At 34.0% G+C, this 19,674-nt stretch overlaps 1 protein-coding gene across 2 annotated transcripts; it reads right to left on the reverse strand.

Annotated features, from left to right (window-relative positions):
- Window positions 1-1,346: 1,346 nt before the first annotated feature.
- LOC126778198 (facilitated trehalose transporter Tret1-like) lies at window positions 1,347-5,504 on the reverse strand. 2 transcript variants are annotated; one of them, XM_050501663.1, is made up of 9 exons: window positions 5,410-5,504; window positions 4,497-4,611; window positions 3,871-4,026; window positions 3,535-3,733; window positions 3,262-3,452; window positions 2,584-2,718; window positions 2,336-2,499; window positions 1,881-1,992; window positions 1,347-1,619 (listed from the first exon to the last, which is right to left on the reverse strand). In XM_050501663.1, the coding sequence occupies exons 2-9, from the start codon at window positions 4,546-4,548 to the stop codon at window positions 1,348-1,350; spliced, it is 1,281 nt and encodes a 426-aa protein (XP_050357620.1). In that variant the 5' UTR covers window positions 4,549-4,611; window positions 5,410-5,504; the 3' UTR covers window position 1,347. The 2 variants fall into 2 exon arrangements, with proteins under 2 accessions (XP_050357620.1, XP_050357619.1); XM_050501662.1 differs by having other exon boundaries at window positions 2,336-2,718.
- Between the last annotated feature and the right edge of the window lie 14,170 nt (window positions 5,505-19,674).

Below are 19,674 nucleotides of genomic sequence, written 5' to 3' on the forward strand. Positions count from 1 at the left end.
ATTGCTAAATTGAAGTATCAGTGGGCGGGGCACATTGCTCACAGAACCGACGGCCGCTGGAGCAGTGGCAACCACGAACCGGAAGACGCAGCGTGGGCAGGCTCCCTACAAGGTGGACCGACGATATAAAACGAGTCGCGGGAAGCCGTTGGATGCGGGCAGCGCAAGAGGGGAGGCCTTTGTCCAGCAGTGGACGTCTTCCGGCTGATATATATATATATATATATATATATATTTATGTTGGGTTTATTTAATTTGGTTGGTCAGTGTGGTAGGAAGCGACACTACATGGCAGCAGTGGGAAATTTACAGGTTATTATTTATATTTCTTACTTTATTTATACATATATAACATATGTATACTAATACTAAATAGTGAGTAATATGCCTAAAATGCAAAGAATATGATAATTGCTATCAGGCGTATAAAATACTTATCCAGTAACAAAATTTGTGTAATATTACATTTCTACAGCATTAAAACACTTGACGTAATATTTATTTTGATTATCTTACGATTGTATTACCTTGTGTCTTTATTGGTTTAGATTTAAAGTAATCTTTTAATGTTGGTTTTTTTTCGTAGTGAAAGAAGTAAAAAGGACATTTTTTATTGGCGAACATGAAACAATTATTTGCTGAGTCTGCGGCATTAATAAAACTTAAGCTCTTAATGCCTCGTGTTATAGAAATGTTCAAAAACGGTAGTACAGATAATAAAAAATTCGATGTATCTATGGAAAAGTCGAATGAATTTTTGTGATTTTTGTGAACACAACAATACTAAATATTGCTGCTTGGTAATGAAATATATACAAAACAATGGTAATTTGCATTTTTTTATATAACCCTAAAACAGTGGACAACAAAGACATGTACGTGAACTTGAAGTTGTATAAACTTTTGATAGACTCACCGATTTTGATGAAATAAAGACGGTACCTTGGTATACTTCTTTAATTATTATTACTATTATACTTCTTATAATAATTCAGTTATTTGAATTTGTAGTTTTTAGCCATTTTGAAGATTATTCCCGGACAAACATATGGACAGTAAAAAATATTTTTTATTTTTGCTAACTCGCAAATAGCAAATATTAAATTATAAACAGAGTTATTTTCAAATCATAGACAGACACTTTATTTTTATTTATTTGTAAAGATAAAAAATAATTCAAATATTCTAATATATATACGTTTTAAGCTTACGATCAGTGTATTAAATTGTAACATATATTGCTTACACTGCTATTAAAGCTAAACTTAATAAAAGTTAACAATTATATTACCTAACTTGTTAAATCATTTTTTTTTAAATCTAATACTGTATAATATTGTATCACATTTACTTTTTCTTCAACATATCCTGGACTTCTAACAAACTCTTCCCTTTTGTCTCCGGTATACAAAATATTGTGAAGAAACAGGCTATCAGACCAGCGCAAGAGAAGAACCAGAAGGCTGCGTAACTTCCAATGTTTTCGACCAAGGCCCCATACACTAAAGTCACTAAAAATCCTGACACCCATGAGAATGATAGCGCTACAGCCGAACCTTTGCTTCTAACGTTCATTGTAAACATTTCACCAATCAGCACATTGGGAACAATGCCTAATCCTAGAAAGAAAAAATACTTACTTACTTACATATTACTAATAAATTCACAAACATAAATCTAAGGTAAGCGGTAGTGAAATGCATGCTCGTCTATTGCTGTAGGTACCACTACGAATCATACTACCGCTTAATTTACTTGAATATTAATACAACTATAGAGAGAGAAATAGTTAGTCCATTTACTTAATTGCCAAAAAAAACTATATTTATTGCTAGTAAATCCGTATACGTAAAAAAATTGAAAAAAAAATTCTTACTTACCTGCATCATATCCAATGAAAAATATGATGAGAAGTACTAGAGGCAACCAATGCACATAATTAATTCCAGAATAATGTAAATAATCCAAGTAAAAGTACAAGCCGAGTAGTAACTAAATAAAAAAAGGAAATATAAAAATAACGTCAAATAGCAAATTGATTAAAGAATAGTGCATATATATAAATGTATTTATAGAAAGCAGATGATTAGGCGGGTGACTCCCAACTTTACACATTTTACAATGTCTATGGTAATCTTACACCGTCAAAGCCTTTGAAATGAAACGCTAACCAGAACTTCGATATTACATTCCTTATGCCTGTAGTTACACTGGCTACCAACCAGAACATAACAAAGCATTTCTATTTGTTTACGTGTAGACTTTTTTCACGTTAAGAACAACTATGGTACCATTTGTCTATTGCTTATGATATCTATACTATATCCATACTCACCATACTTAAAGAGCAAATGATAGTAGACACCACCAATAAAGATTTTCTTCCATTTTTCTCAACAAAAAACGGTGCTGTCGTACTACCGATTAATTGGAAAAATCCAATTATTAACATAGATATGTCAGACCCAATTGATGACCCCGACATTTCAAAAATTGATCCTGAAAATGATATCACAGCGAAAATCCCACTGCCGTGTTGTAAAATATTTATAACGACGACTATTAGCAAAGCTCTCCTATTACTTCTTAGAGTTACTAGTTCGATCCAGTCTTTCTTATTAGTTGAGTTAATATATTCTATTTTCGATTGTAAAATATTATCGATATCGCCTTCCCTTCCCAAATCTTTTAATTTTGCTTTGGCTTCGTCTTCATTATCTGTAACCGTTATTTTGTAATAATTAATGGTGAATTAAAAATCATTCATTTGTTTATTTTAAGTGTCTTTTAATATTTGGAACAATTATATATTTAACTACTGTGTAGACTTTTTATTTGTTAATAATTACAACGGTAAATATTAAATTTTGCCCAAAAATATGTTGTAGTTTGAGAATTCAGAAATATAATAATGTCCTCCAGACCGATTTCGGCCACGGCGGCCAATCTCAAGAGAGATTACTCTGCACTCTCTATTCCCTTACTCTCATAATCCGATGGGACAGCAATACGACACGACCGGAAAGAGTTCACGCGCAAGACCAACGGCTTTACGTGCTTTCCGAGGCACGGGAGTATACACACTTCCAACTTCCAGACTCCGGGCTGCTACTGAGAATTTTCTGACAGAAAAACCCAATAACTTTTTTTATTGGCCCGTCCTGGGAATTTAACCCAGGACCTTAGGGTCTGCGTCCTTTTATCAAGCCACTAGACCAACGAGGCTGCCAGAAATATAATAAATGTAATGTAAATGCGTACCTTCTAAAACATGAAAAATCGGTGATTCCGGTATAAACATAGCAAAAACCGTAAAAGCTAAACTCGAAGCTAAGCCAACAGATGTCGCATAAGAATAAGGAAGAAATGATCCAGCAGAATACATCAATATCGATCCACATGTTGTAAATATTCCAAGAGCTGATAGAAGAATACCCCTGATATTCGAAGATCTGTTGATGAACAATATTAAAAACAAAGATGCTTTAAAATGAAAATTTTAAAGTAAATACTAAGTAAACAAACAGTACTTACGCTATTTCACCAATATACACGAGGTTCATAACGGCTATGATACCTATTCCGAGTCCTATTAACAATCTGCCACAGTACAGCATAGCTAAGTTTTTCGCCCATACTAAAATGATATACGCCAAGAAACTTAGCACCCCTCCAACTATTAAACATGGTTTTCTGCCGTAAATGTTTGATAGCCAACCCATTATATATGGACCTAAAAATATGAAAAAAAGTTTTTAAACAACTGCAATAATTAAATGAATTGGTACTTTATACTTTGAAAATATTCTATTAATAAATTATATTTATTATAACGCTTTCAAATATTGTTTTAACAAAAAAAAACCTCACCTGGTAATCCCCCGATGTATACGAAGGATGCAATAAGGGACATTTCTATTTCCGTCAATAAATATGGTAACGGACTTTGAGTTGGATCCCGCAATTTCGGAAAAATAGGTCCGGACCAGCTGACTGAGAAACCTAATAAAATCTGCCCTAAATACACTGAAAAAGTTATTGATATTGAGTATTATTATTATTAAGTATTGAAAAAAATGTCTGCAAATGAGGGCATGCACATCAAAATGAACTGAATAAAAATAACTGAAATAAATTCAAATTCAAATGAGACCAACCGATTTGAAAAAATATTTTTTCGTTTGAAAATGTATACGTATCAAATCGTTCATATGCAACGGATTTCTGAGGTAACAAACTTAAAAGGTTTTTTCCAAGTCTAACCGACTTATAATAGAAACCACACGTTCGTGATGATGATCTGCGATATTTATTAGATTTAAGAAAATAATAATAATTTATATGTACGTATACATGTATCTACGATTCATTATATTTTTTCCTTGTTATGTAAAATTTCGAAAAATATTAATGGAGCATTTAATTTACAATAAAACGCATACAATTTCCGTGAATAATCCGTTTAAATATTCCGGTAATACATGCATAATACTTACAAACCGCTGAAATGAGCACTTGACGTTTGATTCCGGTAATTTTAAAATACATTTTGATTGCGTTTAAATTATAAACATTTATTTAAACCGGAAATATTGAGTATTAATTGAATATCTGTAACAAAATTTAATTAAGTATTTAAAATATAATTATATTCTTCATAATTTACTCAGTTAAAATTAAATCATTATGTTTTGAACAAACAAATAACACACAACAACGAATACTTGAAACAGGCACAATTTGATGGTCAACAATAGTATGAGCCGAGATGGCCCATTGGTGAGAACGCGTGAATCTTAACCGATGATCGTGGGTTCAAACCCGGGTAAGCACCACTGAATTTTCATGTGTTTATATTTCATCATGTAATTATAATTCATCTCGTTCTTTACGGTGAAGGAAAACATCGTGAAGAAACCAGCATGTGTCTAATTTCACTAAAATTCTGCCACATGTGCCACCAACCTGCACTGGAGCAGTGTGGCGGAATAAGCTACAAAACTATAAATATAATACATGAACGTTGACAATTTTTACATATTCCTTAGTATTCAATGTGACGAGGGAAATGAAACGTTATTCAAAATACGTCGTAATAATGAAATATTAATATATAATTTATGAATATAATACATACTAAAGCATATAAAGTCGTAGGTTCTGCGATTTAATTCCAGTCGTATCGAATTTGACGACACATTAGATTATGAGAGTGGAATTGAGTGCGCTCTCTGCAGTGCTATTTTGTAAGAACTCAATTTATTACTCACTTGTGAAATATTGAAAATGGCGATACACTATTTTAATGCGTGCATTCTTTAAATGTTATAATTATTATCGTAAATATCACATATCACTTTCTGACATTTCACAACCGTTTTCTGCGGTGAGACTTATAAAAATACTTACTTACTGATATAATCTTCCCAGTACCGCTTTATTTTGCTTCAAAATAATCGTTCCTTTTTTATAACTTTTCACTTGAAGTAACATATACACCATATGCTATAGAAGTTCGTTTGTCATTATTCACTATATTCGAAATTAAAAAAAAACGATTTTTTAATAAATAAATAAAATTTTCATTTAATAAAATTTAATAAAATTTTCGATTTTTTTTTCTATTTAGAATAAATAAGTCAAAGAAATATTCGTTCAGCTTATTTATTTCATTGTCCTTATTAAGTAGTACTTTTAGCGTTAATGTATAACACATAAACAAAAACAAGTTCACAGTTTTTTTTAATATTTTTTAGTTCTAAATTTTTAACATTAACCAAGATGAAACGCAACATGAGCGTACAAATCTCTTTTTGGTATCAGAGATTACCGTAACAGCCAAACGACTATAAAATAAGATAAGATAAAAGCTGTAAAACTAAAGTTAAAAATATTCTTCTTCATATATTATACAACAACGTATCGCGTTTGTCCGTTTGTTCGTTTATATCTTGTAAGCTATATTTGATTTCTTCCGAAACATTTAAATTTACTTTTATGTTATAACAGCTACCCGTCCGAACTTCGTACCGGACCCCTTCCATTTTCCACCCTTAAAGATGAAATTTTCATAAATCATCCTTTATATAAAGCCTACATTAAAAAAAAACCTATGTTACAAGTGCTAGCTTTCTGGACTCAGTTGTTTTACTTCTTCGTTGATAGTCATTCGGGACAAACGATTTTATAAGAAAGAAGAGTTGTTAAAATATGATTAGACTTGTTAAAATATAGTCTGCCTGAAATAGAGTCTGACTCTCTGATTATGACTGCCTTTTATACTTTTCAATTCGAACCAGTAGTTTCAGAAATATTACAATATATTTATATAAACTACTGGATTTTTTTTCTGGTTTTGTGCAAGTCCGTCCGTGTTTGACCCGGTTAAAATGTGAGTGAGCCAATTGAACTACAGACACAAGACATAACATCTTTGTTCCCAAGGTTGACGGCCTGAAAATGCCTGGAAATAAAATTATTTTTTTACACGAACGAACAAGGGACGGGCACCTAGTATTATATAATCTTTTGAACATACAAATGATACATTACTAATGTAAGCCACATTTAAATTATTATCTCGTCTGTAGGCCTTCGGAACAATAAAGCGAAAACAACGACTCAATTATTTCATTGTTATCTTTTCTTTACACCAAACAAGGTGACAGACAGGCGGTAAAAGACTTTGTAAAAACAATTCACAAAATAACTTAATATTAAAAATGCTAATGCAGAATTGCTCTGAATGAATTAATGAATTTATTATAGCCGTACGTTATTATGTATATCTATATATAAAGGGCAAGAACTACTGTATTTTCATGTGATTTACTTGTGTTTATAATTCATCTCGAGCTCAGCGATGAAGGAAAACATCGTGAGGAAACCTGCATGTGGTGGATTAAAAACTGCCACGTGTATCCACCAATGCGAGTTGCGTTGGAGCAACGTTGTGGAGTCAGCTCCAAACCTTATCCCCAAATAAAAAATAGGCCTTAGCGCAGCAATGGGACATTTACATGCCAGTGTCACTCGGGATGATACCACCACCATACGTCCAAATTACTCGTGAATTTAAAGTTAAGGAATAAAGGAACTCGCACACGTACATGTTTTTTATTATTTCTTACAATCCTTTTTTAGGAAGTCTTGTAATAAGAGTATAAAAATATTTGATAATTAGAATAGTGTGCAGAATGTACACATTACATTCATTTACATTTAGTATTATTTAGGTACTTACTGATCTAGTGCTATTTAAAGAAGAATACTAGCCCGGTTTTAAGGAATTACTAACATTCCTATTTACTTCTCCAATTAAGCGTTTAGCTTGTGATAGGAGTGATGACGGACCATTGAATTTCTTACTGACTTTCATGTGACCAAGTGTTAAAAATTCATATCATGCTTGAACGTAAAAGAAAACATCGATAGGGAACCTGCATGTCGTATAGAATACCATCTCCTTCTCAAGACGGAGGAAGTCTTTGTCTAACTGGAGGTCATTTACATGCTTCTGTCCAGGATAAAAAACCTACTTTCATTTTGTAATTACTTTATTAACTTTCGGTTAAATAAGAACAAAATGTCTATCACTAATATTATTAATGACTTTCATTTCTTAGAAAAAAACTTGCAAGAAATATCCGTGCAAGAATAAGAAACTAATTCATCACTCGACAGTTAATTCGACCGTGAAATGTCAACGGTCAAATATTAAAAAGGATGACACATAAAATTTCCTTTCCCTCCTTTAATTATCATAATTACTGAGCGTAATTACGCAAGGTAAGTCGTTTTTTGCGAACTGCTGATCTTAATCGAAATTATTCGACATCCAATTTTCGAAACACTAAAAACAAATATTGAAATTATATTAAATTTATGATTTAGTTTGAGGTTAAGAACTACGTAGAGTGTGGGTAGACACATACATAAGGCATCATGGTATGGATATATATCCATACCATATGGTATTGATCATCAGATAGAAGATCTTGTCATAACTGATAAGAAGTTTATCAGTTATGAAGTTTATAGTTATTGGCGCGGTAGCCGTTACATTTTCTGTATTTATTTTAGATTTCTCGTCTATTCGTTACAAAATCCACGCCGCGTCTGTCTATCTGAATCATCATCATCATATTCAGCCCACATTAATCCACTGCTGGACATAGGCCTCCTCACGCTTCCCAATATCTTTGACTTTTGTCCTTCGTCGGATTTCTGCGTTTGGTCGAGGCAGATTCCTAGCATAGCACGCTCCATCGCCCTTTGTGCCACTTTTATTTTGTGCATGTTGTGCTTAGTAAGCGTCCATGTTTCGGCACCGTAGGTGAGTATAGGCAAGACACATTGGTTAAACACCTTGGTCTTGAGGCATTGTGGGAGTTTGGATGTCATCGTATCTTCGAGCTTTCCAAAAGCAGCCCACCCTAATCCAGTGCGTCGTTCGATCTCCTGTATTTGAGATTTCTGATCAAATGATAAACGATGTCCAAGATAAATATAATCGCTGACCACCTGTACGGTGTCCTTACCTACGATTATGTTAGATGCACGTATGTAGCGATTAGTCATGATTTTGGTCTTGGACATGTTCATCCTCAGACCGATCCTCAGTGAAACTTCTTGCAGATCTGCTAACATAAGTTGAGTTGAAGATCTGATAACAAGATGAAACGCAACATGAGCGTACAAATCTCTTTTTGGTATCAGAGATTACCGTAACAGCCAAACGACTATAAAATAAGATAAGATAAAAGCTGTAAAACTAAAGTTAAAAATATTCTTCTTCATATATTATACAACAACGTATCGCGTTTGTCCGTTTGTTCGTTTATATCTTGTAAGCTATATTTGATTTCTTCCGAAACATTTAAATTTACTTTTATGTTATAACAGCTACCCGTCCGAACTTCGTACCGGACCCCTTCCATTTTCCACCCTTAAAGATGAAATTTTCATAAATCATCCTTTATATAAAGCCTACATTAAAAAAAAAACCTATGTTACAAGTGCTAGCTTTCTGGACTCAGTTGTTTTACTTCTTCGTTGATAGTCATTCGGGACAAACGATTTTATAAGAAAGAAGAGTTGTTAAAATATGATTAGACTTGTTAAAATATAGTCTGCCTGAAATAGAGTCTGACTCTCTGATTATGACTGCCTTTTATACTTTTCAATTCGAACCAGTAGTTTCAGAAATATTACAATATATTTATATAAACTACTGGATTTTTTTTCTGGTTTTGTGCAAGTCCGTCCGTGTTTGACCCGGTTAAAATGTGAGTGAGCCAATTGAACTACAGACACAAGACATAACATCTTTGTTCCCAAGGTTGACGGCCTGAAAATGCCTGGAAATAAAATTATTTTTTTACACGAACGAACAAGGGACGGGCACCTAGTATTATATAATCTTTTGAACATACAAATGATACATTACTAATGTAAGCCACATTTAAATTATTATCTCGTCTGTAGGCCTTCGGAACAATAAAGCGAAAACAACGACTCAATTATTTCATTGTTATCTTTTCTTTACACCAAACAAGGTGACAGACAGGCGGTAAAAGACTTTGTAAAAACAATTCACAAAATAACTTAATATTAAAAATGCTAATGCAGAATTGCTCTGAATGAATTAATGAATTTATTATAGCCGTACGTTATTATGTATATCTATATATAAAGGGCAAGAACTACTGTATTTTCATGTGATTTACTTGTGTTTATAATTCATCTCGAGCTCAGCGATGAAGGAAAACATCGTGAGGAAACCTGCATGTGGTGGATTAAAAACTGCCACGTGTATCCACCAATGCGAGTTGCGTTGGAGCAACGTTGTGGAGTCAGCTCCAAACCTTATCCCCAAATAAAAAATAGGCCTTAGCGCAGCAATGGGACATTTACATGCCAGTGTCACTCGGGATGATACCACCACCATACGTCCAAATTACTCGTGAATTTAAAGTTAAGGAATAAAGGAACTCGCACACGTACATGTTTTTTATTATTTCTTACAATCCTTTTTTAGGAAGTCTTGTAATAAGAGTATAAAAATATTTGATAATTAGAATAGTGTGCCGAATGTACACATTACATTCATTTACATTTAGTATTATTTAGGTACTTACTGATCTAGTGCTATTTAAAGAAGAATACTAGCCCGGTTTTAAGGAATTACTAACATTCCTATTTACTTCTCCAATTAAGCGTTTAGCTTGTGTTAGGAGTGATGACGGACCATTGAATTTCTTACTGACTTTCATGTGACCAAGTGTTAAAAATTCATATCATGCTTGAACGTAAAAGAAAACATCGATAGGGAACCTGCATGTCGTATAGAATACCATCTCCTTCTCAAGACGGAGGAAGTCTTTGTCTAACTGGAGGTCATTTACATGCTTCTGTCCAGGATAAAAAACCTACTTTCATTTTGTAATTACTTTATTAACTTTCGGTTAAATAAGAACAAAATGTCTATCACTAATATTATTAATGACTTTCATTTCTTAGAAAAAAACTTGCAAGAAATATCCGTGCAAGAATAAGAAACTAATTCATCACTCGACAGTTAATTCGACCGTGAAATGTCAACGGTCAAATATTAAAAAGGATGACACATAAAATTTCCTTTCCCTCCTTTAATTATCATAATTACTGAGCGTAATTACGCAAGGTAAGTCGTTTTTTGCGAACTGCTGATCTTAATCGAAATTATTCGACATCCAATTTTCGAAACACTAAAAACAAATATTGAAATTATATTAAATTTATGATTTAGTTTGAGGTTAAGAACTACGTAGAGTGTGGGTAGACACATACATAAGGCATCATGGTATGGATATATATCCATACCATATGGTATTGATCATCAGATAGAAGATCTTGTCATAACTGATAAGAAGTTTATTCATGCCTAAAATATGACTGGTTTGTATCGATCAAAAAACAAAGTTACAGAGGAACTCGACCTTAAAGTAAGAAGTCTACTTAACCAAAAATAAGGATAATAGTTATTTTTCTCTACGGTTTATACGACATTTCGTAAGGCCCTTACGTATTTTAGTACCTTAACATAATTTTAATTGTTGTAGCTTCAATATTTAATTAGTATTAAAGGTCAGAAAAATGTGCGGTTTCCACATAAAATCCTGTGCGTCTCAAAACACAAATAACTCATCGTACAACCATGCTTGACATTTATTTTATAACATTATATATACGCATTACTAATTTATAGAAAAAACAAGCCATCTAAAAGATTCTCCTGTGGCATACCCAAGACGTGGGTATGCTGGGTACTTTTGCCTCTCTGCACCGCTAGGTTCAGCCTTTGGGCTAAATAAGCGCCAGCTCTTGCGCCTGGTCACCAGATGTGTGGACAGACAGACAGTTCTAAGACAGATCTTATATATATATATATATATATATTCTGAAATTACTTGAAACGGGTATGAAATTAAAAAATCAAACCTAATATTTATAATATTAGTTAAGGTAAAAAAATTAATTATGATGGTTACAGGGTAATCCATTAGTACAATCAATAAATAAAAATAGACAAGTAATATAAAACAACCATATAAGAGAATAATTTACCATAGAATCTAGTTATTTTTTGTTCTTATGAAAATTAACTACACGTTGGTAGCATCCAATTTTAACGTAAATATTGCTTTATAATTTGAGTTTCCAATTAATTTTTTGTTTTGTTTTTTTTTTACTTAACGTTATTGGCGCGGTAGCCGTTACATTTTCTGTATTTATTTTAGATTTCTCGTCTATTCGTTACAAAATCCACGCCGCGTCTGTCTATCTGAATCATCATCATCATATTCAGCCCACATTAATCCACTGCTGGACATAGGCCTCCTCACGCTTCCCAATATCTTTGACTTTTGTCCTTCGTCGGATTTCTGCGTTTGGTCGAGGCAGATTCCTAGCATAGCACGCTCCATCGCCCTTTGTGCCACTTTTATTTTGTGCATGTTGTGCTTAGTAAGCGTCCATGTTTCGGCACCGTAGGTGAGTATAGGCAAGACACATTGGTTAAACACCTTGGTCTTGAGGCATTGTGGGAGTTTGGATGTCATCGTATCTTCGAGCTTTCCAAAAGCAGCCCACCCTAATCCAGTGCGTCGTTCGATCTCCTGTATTTGAGATTTCTGATCAAATGATAAACGATGTCCAAGATAAATATAATCGCTGACCACCTGTACGGTGTCCTTACCTACGATTATGTTAGATGCACGTATGTAGCGATTAGTCATGATTTTGGTCTTGGACATGTTCATCCTCAGACCGATCCTCAGTGAAACTTCTTGCAGATCTGCTAACATAAGTTGAAGTTCTTTTTTGCTCTCGGCGACAAGAATCAAGTCGTCCGCGAACCTAAGGTGTGTCATGTGTGTTTCGTTTATATTGATACCTCTCTCCCTCCAATCCAGCGTCTTCAACAGATCTTCTAAGACGGTGTTGAAGAGTTTCGGCGAACGGTTATCGCCTTGTCGGACCCCTCTGTCAACAGACACGAGATTGGTGTTTTTGTGCATGCGCACCTGCATAGTCGCGAATTTGTACAGCTCTAGGAGGATATCTACGTATCGCTTGTCAATACCGAAGCGATGGAGAGATTGAAACACGGCCCAATGTTCGACACTGTCGAAAGCCTTCTAGTAATCAACGAAGGCAAAGCACAGGGGTCGGTTATACTCATTGCACTTCTCCATTAGCTGCTTGACAGTATGGATGTGGTCCATAGTTGAGTATCCACTCCGGAAGCCAGCTTGCTCGATAGGTTGGTATTCGTCGAGGGTGTTAGCGAGTCGGTGGCACAGGACACCTGAGAGAGAAGGCTTATTGGACGGTAGTTTGTCAGTTTTATTTTGTCGCCTTTCTTATAAAGTATCGTGACAATCGCATTCTTCCATTGACCGGGTGTAGAACTCTGTAGGAGAATTTCGTTAAAAAGTTTTACAAGGACTTCAAGTATAGGTTTTCCACCTGCCTGCAACATTTCGACATGCACCCCGTCCTCACCAGAGGCTTTACCTTCTTTCATTTTGCTTAGCGCATGCTCTACGTCATCTGATGTTATATGAGATAATTCACTTTTTTCGATTCGCTCTACTGGCGCTGCTCTGGGGTCCGTCGCATCTTGTATTGATTGCGGTATTTTTGAGGTATACAGGTCCCTGTAAAACTCTTCGACGCTCTTTATAATTTGGTCACGATCAGACACAATATTGCCGGCACGATCCGTCAGCTTGTTTATTTCCCTCATGCCCGAGCTAAGTTTTTTTCTATAAACTTTCGGGCCCCTATTGTCTTGGATGGTTTTTGCAATAGTTCTGGTGTTATAATTTCTTAAGTCATTACGGATTGCCTGCTTTATAGCCTTATTAATCTCTCTCTGATCTGATGTTATACCAGTCTTTAATTCCCTTCTTTGGGATAGGAGAGAGAGCGTATGAGATGTTAATTTCGCCTCTTTATGTGGCTTCTTTCCCCCTATGTGTCTCTTCGTGGTCTCCGTCAGTACTGTGCACAGCAAGTCGTTCAATGAGTCGACATTCCGGTTCTCTTCTATAAGCCCTTCGAAAGAGTTTTTGAGTTCCAGTTGAAACTCATTTTGTAAGAGTCTGTAACTACCCCTACCATATTTTGAGCTAAATGTTTTAAGCAGTTTGGCTCTTTCTTTGGGAAGGTTATACCTGAACGTGGCTCTCACTAGACGATGGTCGCTATTAGTTTTAAAGCGACTTAAAACGGATACGTTTGTTATATTTGACTTATGCGAGCTAATTATGTAGTCGATCTCATTTCTCGTCCGGCCATCCGGGCTAGCCCAAGTCCATTTCCTTGAATGACGCTTTTTGAAAAAGGTATTCATGGCGTATAGATGATGTTGCTCAAGGAAATTTACTAAGGTTTGCCCCCGCGGATTACGACTACCTAGCCCAAACTGTCCTACCGCCGTTTCGTTTTTTACTTGAGGTCCTATTTTTGCGTTAAAGTCACCCATTAGTATGGTATAATAGCAGGCATTTTCCTGACGCGCTCTCCCTATGTCCTCGTAGAAGGCCTCTACTTCTTCAACGATGTGGTCGCAAGTAGGAGCGTATGCTTGTATGATCTTGATGGCATACCTTTTATTTAGTCTCAGATTAAGATAACAAACTCGTGTTGATACACTTGTTACCTTCTGAACATCTGAGTAAAGCCTTCTATGTATTAAGAATCCTACACCACCATAAGAAGTGTCTTTGTGGCCTCTGTGGTAAAGCAGATGACCACAAGATAAGCGTATAAGATCCTTTCTTGTCTTCTTACCTCAGATAAACCGATCACATCCCATTTTATACATTTAACTTCCTCTAGGAGTTCATAAAGCCTTTCGTCAGCATTCAAAGTCCAAGTATTGTAAGTAGCTAGGGTCATTGTATGGCAGCCGGGTCTCTTCCGGAGATTCTTTGCACCCTCCACCCCGCCGGAACCGTAGCCGCTGCCGTAACTAGGAATAGTGGGGCTGCCGGGGACTGAGAGCCGTGGTATTGGTGCCCCTCAAAATGAATATGAGGGGTTTTTAGCCTTAAAACGCCACGCTTACCAAGCGGCTTGGCGAGTCTTCCTGTCACGTTGGCCTGTTCCTCACCAGCTCCTTCCACCAAGAGAGAAGCTGGTAAGCAGCAGTTACCGGGAGGGATCACTGGGAGGTGTGACTCGGAATTGACGGAAACACTCAGCATCGCTATCTCCCACCAATTCGCCGTCAGAAGCCCTATTTCCCCCCCATCTATCTAAATGCGATACAAAATTACCAAACGGATTTTCAACAGATTATCATTAATAGTCGAAGTGATTGATAAGGAATGTTTAGGTGTGTAATATATTTAGGTTTTGTGAAAATTAGCTGAATATAAAGATAAATGTCGCAAAAAGTCATGCCGACTGGGAGCTTTACTGACTAAGTAATATACATGTATAGATAATATAACGTTGTCAAAGCATTTATTTCATAAATAAATAGCACAGTTCCCAGGCGGACGAGCATATGAGCCACCTGATGGTAAATGATCACCAACGCTCCTAGAGAGTAGCATTGTAAGAAATGTTAACCATTGATTACTTCGCCGAAACGTCAACAACCTTGGAAACTAAGATGTTATGTCCTTTGTGCCTGTGATTACACTGGTTCACTCACCCTTCAAACCGGAACACAACAATACCAAGTACTGCTGTTTTTCAGTAGAATATCTGATGAGTGGATAGTACCTACCCAGACGAGCTTGCACGAAGCCCTATAATCAGTAAAAAGATTGTTAATGATTACCACCGTCCATTAAAGCTGTATGAAATCTTACACATAACTTACAATGTCAATGCGCCACCGCCCTTAGAAACTATGCCGTGTCCCTTGTGCCTGTAGTTACAACGTCATTGTATACCGATACAACAATACGAGATTCGCAAAGAAACAAAATTGAGAAGTAGTTGTAAACATAGATACGATACGAATACAAATTTCTTAAATATTTGACATCTTAGGTTATATATGTGAAAGTAGGTCTGGATCTTTATCCTTCAATCACGCTGGATCGTCTGGATTCAGCGAATGAATTCGAATAAAAATTGGCAAAGCAGTCTAAGGGTGATAGGGTTACAATTTTATTATTCATGAAAAAAAGATTACTATAATTTAAGTAACGCTAGGCGAAGCAGCTGGGAATTTACGCCTTAAGAATAAAATTAAAGGAATTTCAATGAATCTTGTAATTAAATGGAAATATGCAGTAGTAACAATATAGTATATTATATACTTTTATATGTGAAAAAACTATTAGTGCGCCTTGGGTTAGAAAAGGATGGCATTACGCTCTCTTATGTCGTCATCTTCCACCGCCGCTCTCTAATTATTATTTGTATGTGACACACAAACACAGACACACACGATAAACTTAGAACATCCTTCTTTTTACTTCGGGTGTTTATAGAACAAACAACATAAGTAACAGTAGTTTTACTAACGTTTTTATATCAATGAATAAATCTTATACACCATCATAAGTGCCCATATCGAATAATAATTGAATAATGTTTGAATTTAAATTTGGAATATTTAATGATCGTGTGCTTTTTAATTTAATTGGATGTTTGTCAAAGGCTTTAAAAATATGAATATTTTGTAAAATAAAATCCATAATAAAACTTATAAGAGTTAAAAAGCAAAATACAAACTGGGATTGAAATTCTAGCTGCATTATTTTCCACAAAAGCCATTATTTTCCTGAAAAACGAATACCGAACTGAATCTGGATTTCGTCTTCAAGATATTGAAAAAACAAATGACGCATTTTTTTATGTATTTTAGTCATACTTCTTCAAATCGGAATTTTTCTCTTAAAAACGTATTTAATAAAATATTACTTCACGATTCAAAAGCTTTTTAATCGGTTCTTTCGAAGATTAAGTCAGGGTAAAGTGACTACCGGTTGAGTTGTAGATTTTTATATTAAATTCTTATAGTAAAAATAAAATAGTTATATAATATGCAAGTGTAATAAAGGCATATTTTAGATAGATTTCACTTTGTGGTTGGTGGCTTTGTGCCGTCTGGATCACCCACTCATCACATAATCTAACGCCAAACAGCAATACTTGGTACTCTTGTTACTTTATTTTCCTTTAGTTTGGAAACGCAAGGCCCTTCGTAGACCGTGACCTATGTCGCCCTCGCCTTACGCAGCCCACGTTTTTCGCCGCCTTTGCACTTTTATATCAACGATCTTATAGTGTATAAAAATAGCGTAAACTAAAAAGGACATATTACTAAGCTGTGTAACGTAGTTTTGGCGTACGTTATATGGTTGCTTTGCTTTAAAATAAATACGACAAATTTATTAAAATTTATAACCTAAAACATTAGTTGTCATGGGTCAATTGACTTTGACAGGTGCAACTATAATTATGTTTATTCAACATTTGAAAAATACCGTTAAATTTGACGTCTCGTCATAATGCAAATTTTTATATATCATGCATTTTCGAACTAATTTTGTTTTATTATCTTTGAGATGCTCTTTGACATTTGTCTAAGACTTCACTTTCCTTCCGGTCATTGGGTCGTAATGGTGACTTAAATTAGTTTTTGCAGTACTTGTAACTTTTATTTTTTGTAAACTCATAATATTGTTTAAAAGTACTGTTTTCATGAACAATATTCCACATTTTGGTGAAATTAATTAAAATCCATATTGGATTGTTTAAATAATCGTGGATTTGATATTGACCTGGTACATATCGTGGGAATGAAATTCGAATTGGATTCTTAAGAAACCTAACTTTTGGAAGACTTATTTGAAGATGTCTTCATGATATTCTTTGGAAAGACTTTAAGGAGTTTAAAACTTTAATTAAGTAACTTAAAGAACTGGACTATGGTATGTAATTTCTACATATTATTTTCGCCGCTGTAATGGAACCGCCTGTGATTCATATGAACTGTAACTTAATATTTTATTTAAAAAAGTTGACATTCAAAGGATTCAAAATATATTTACATATTGAAATTTTATATTTAGCTTAGAAAATTAAACTTTGGTATTATTTATATTTATAACATTAATTTGTATCCATTTAGATAACAACTTATTGTTTTGTTAATCTTATTTTGTAAAATTTTACTTTGGCACTTGTTAAGAATAAAAAAAAAATTATTAGAAGTAACTTAATTATATTAACTTTAAACGGATATCTGGATCCTGGCGCCCGAGCATTTTGCATTTTATTTATTTATTTATTTATTTGGATCTCCAACAGTTGTACATAAGACACATTCAATTCACTTTACATTAATTGGAATTAATAATTTAGAAAATAGATTTACTATCCATTTGGTAAATCTATATTGTAATAATATGGGTACTTTTTCTGACTTCCGGAGCACTATTCTTTAGAGGTTTGTTTAATTTCTATTTTTCCATCTCTACAGATTTTTATTTTTATTTGCCTCTTTAGAATTTAAACTTAACTAAACAATTTTACAACTACAACCCATTAAAAAAAATATATATTACAGCTGATTGCACAAAATGCAGTAGAAACTAACAACAATATCCTTCGTCCCGCTTTCCTAACTACAAATGCTGCTACCAGACTGAGCAGTAATCGTGTTGCGCACGATTTATTATCATTCCTAGATCCGGTCTGAAAGTGGTATATTTACTTATATTTTTTTATATTATCTGACTTAAGATTATTTTATATTCTCATAAGAATTAATTTTACTTACATGAGAAATTAAATAATTTAAATGATCGCTTGCATTATATGCGAGAGTACAAAATAATACACTTAAATCATAAAACGTCACGTAACTAAAATCGAAAATAAAAACACAAACACTTTAAAAATTTAAAAAGCCAAACTTACAAAATTCGAGACAAATTGTTAGTGTGTGTTGTAATATGTATGTGTGTTATAATTTACATTATTAGTAATGTGTACAGTCATTTTTATAATATATAATAAATAAACAAAATACACATTACAAATTTATAGCAAAAACACACCGTCTAAAAATAATACTAAAAACACTTCAAAATAAATATTATACATATGTGGGTAGTGTGTTGGGCATCTTAACAACTTCGGTTCAAATGATGATGATGAAAATACACTGACGAAGCGTTACTGGTTATAAACAACGTGTTTAAATATAAAAAATAATTATATTAATTCAAACTACGAAAACTGAATAGAAAATCGGATGCTATAGACGATCCAGCGCTTTTAAAATTATTAGGAGCAAAAAAAAGAACAACTGCTACAGCGCTTGTTTGCTGCAACCTACACAAACTCAATGTTAAGAACAACGATTTTCTATTTGCTTTAACGGTAATATATTTACCCAGGCCTTCCAGCTGTGACCCTCGTCTGGACTTTCACGCATTCGAAGTCATTCTCCAAATCATCAAGAGGACCGAAGTATCGTTAACGGGAAATTTAAATAATTTCGATAAGACCAATTTACAATAATTAAATTTCTTATTTTATTTAAAATAGCAATTATGCTTAAATTAAAATAGCTTTTACGCTTAAAAAAATATTAATAATTAATATGTCCATATTATAATTGCTATTTTAAATAAAATACTAAAAACATGCTATAATGATTCCTTGTAACTAATTACAAATATTTGCTTCCCTGAAATTTAGGAAAAACATAAATGACACATCCATGAATCTCATGAAAAGCATTAGAATGGTATCACAGCTGATCAAATGTTTTCATGTTTCGTGTAATATATATGAGACTTTCAAAAGTAGTGATAAATAAAGCGCAATGTGTGTATTATATTCAAATACAAAGTAATTCATTCAATATTGAAGTACTCGGCAGATGCTAAATGGCTAAGACACTAATAAATAACCCAGATATACTTATAGTCTATGCTCTGTCTGTCTCAAGAGTGCTTGCCGAGGCACGGGAGTGTATACATTTACAACTTCCAGACTCCGGGTCTGCGGCCTTACATTAAGCAACTAGACCAACGAGGCAGTCAAATCTACAATGAACTTAAATGTTTCGTATATAATAATCTTAACGCTTGTTCAGCGATAGTGACACTTCTCTAATATTTATTTAATAAACTACGTCGCTAAATA

This window comes from Nymphalis io, chromosome 25 (genome assembly GCF_905147045.1).
Source record: "Nymphalis io chromosome 25, ilAglIoxx1.1, whole genome shotgun sequence".
Lineage (NCBI taxonomy): Eukaryota > Metazoa > Arthropoda > Insecta > Lepidoptera > Nymphalidae > Nymphalis > Nymphalis io.

Bases quoted from the DNA above. Each gene is read 5' to 3' on its own strand.
- LOC126778198 (XM_050501662.1), bottom strand. From the start codon at position 4,548: ATGTATTTTAAAATTACCGGAATCAAACGTCAAGTGCTCATTTCAGCG. The intron at 3,734-3,870 runs GTGAGGTTTTTT...TCATATTTTTAG, and splicing joins ATACATCGGGGGATTACCAG to GTCCATATATAATGGGTTGG. The intron at 3,453-3,534 runs GTAAGTACTGTT...GTTCATCAACAG, and splicing joins GTGTATATTGGTGAAATAGC to ATCTTCGAATATCAGGGGTA.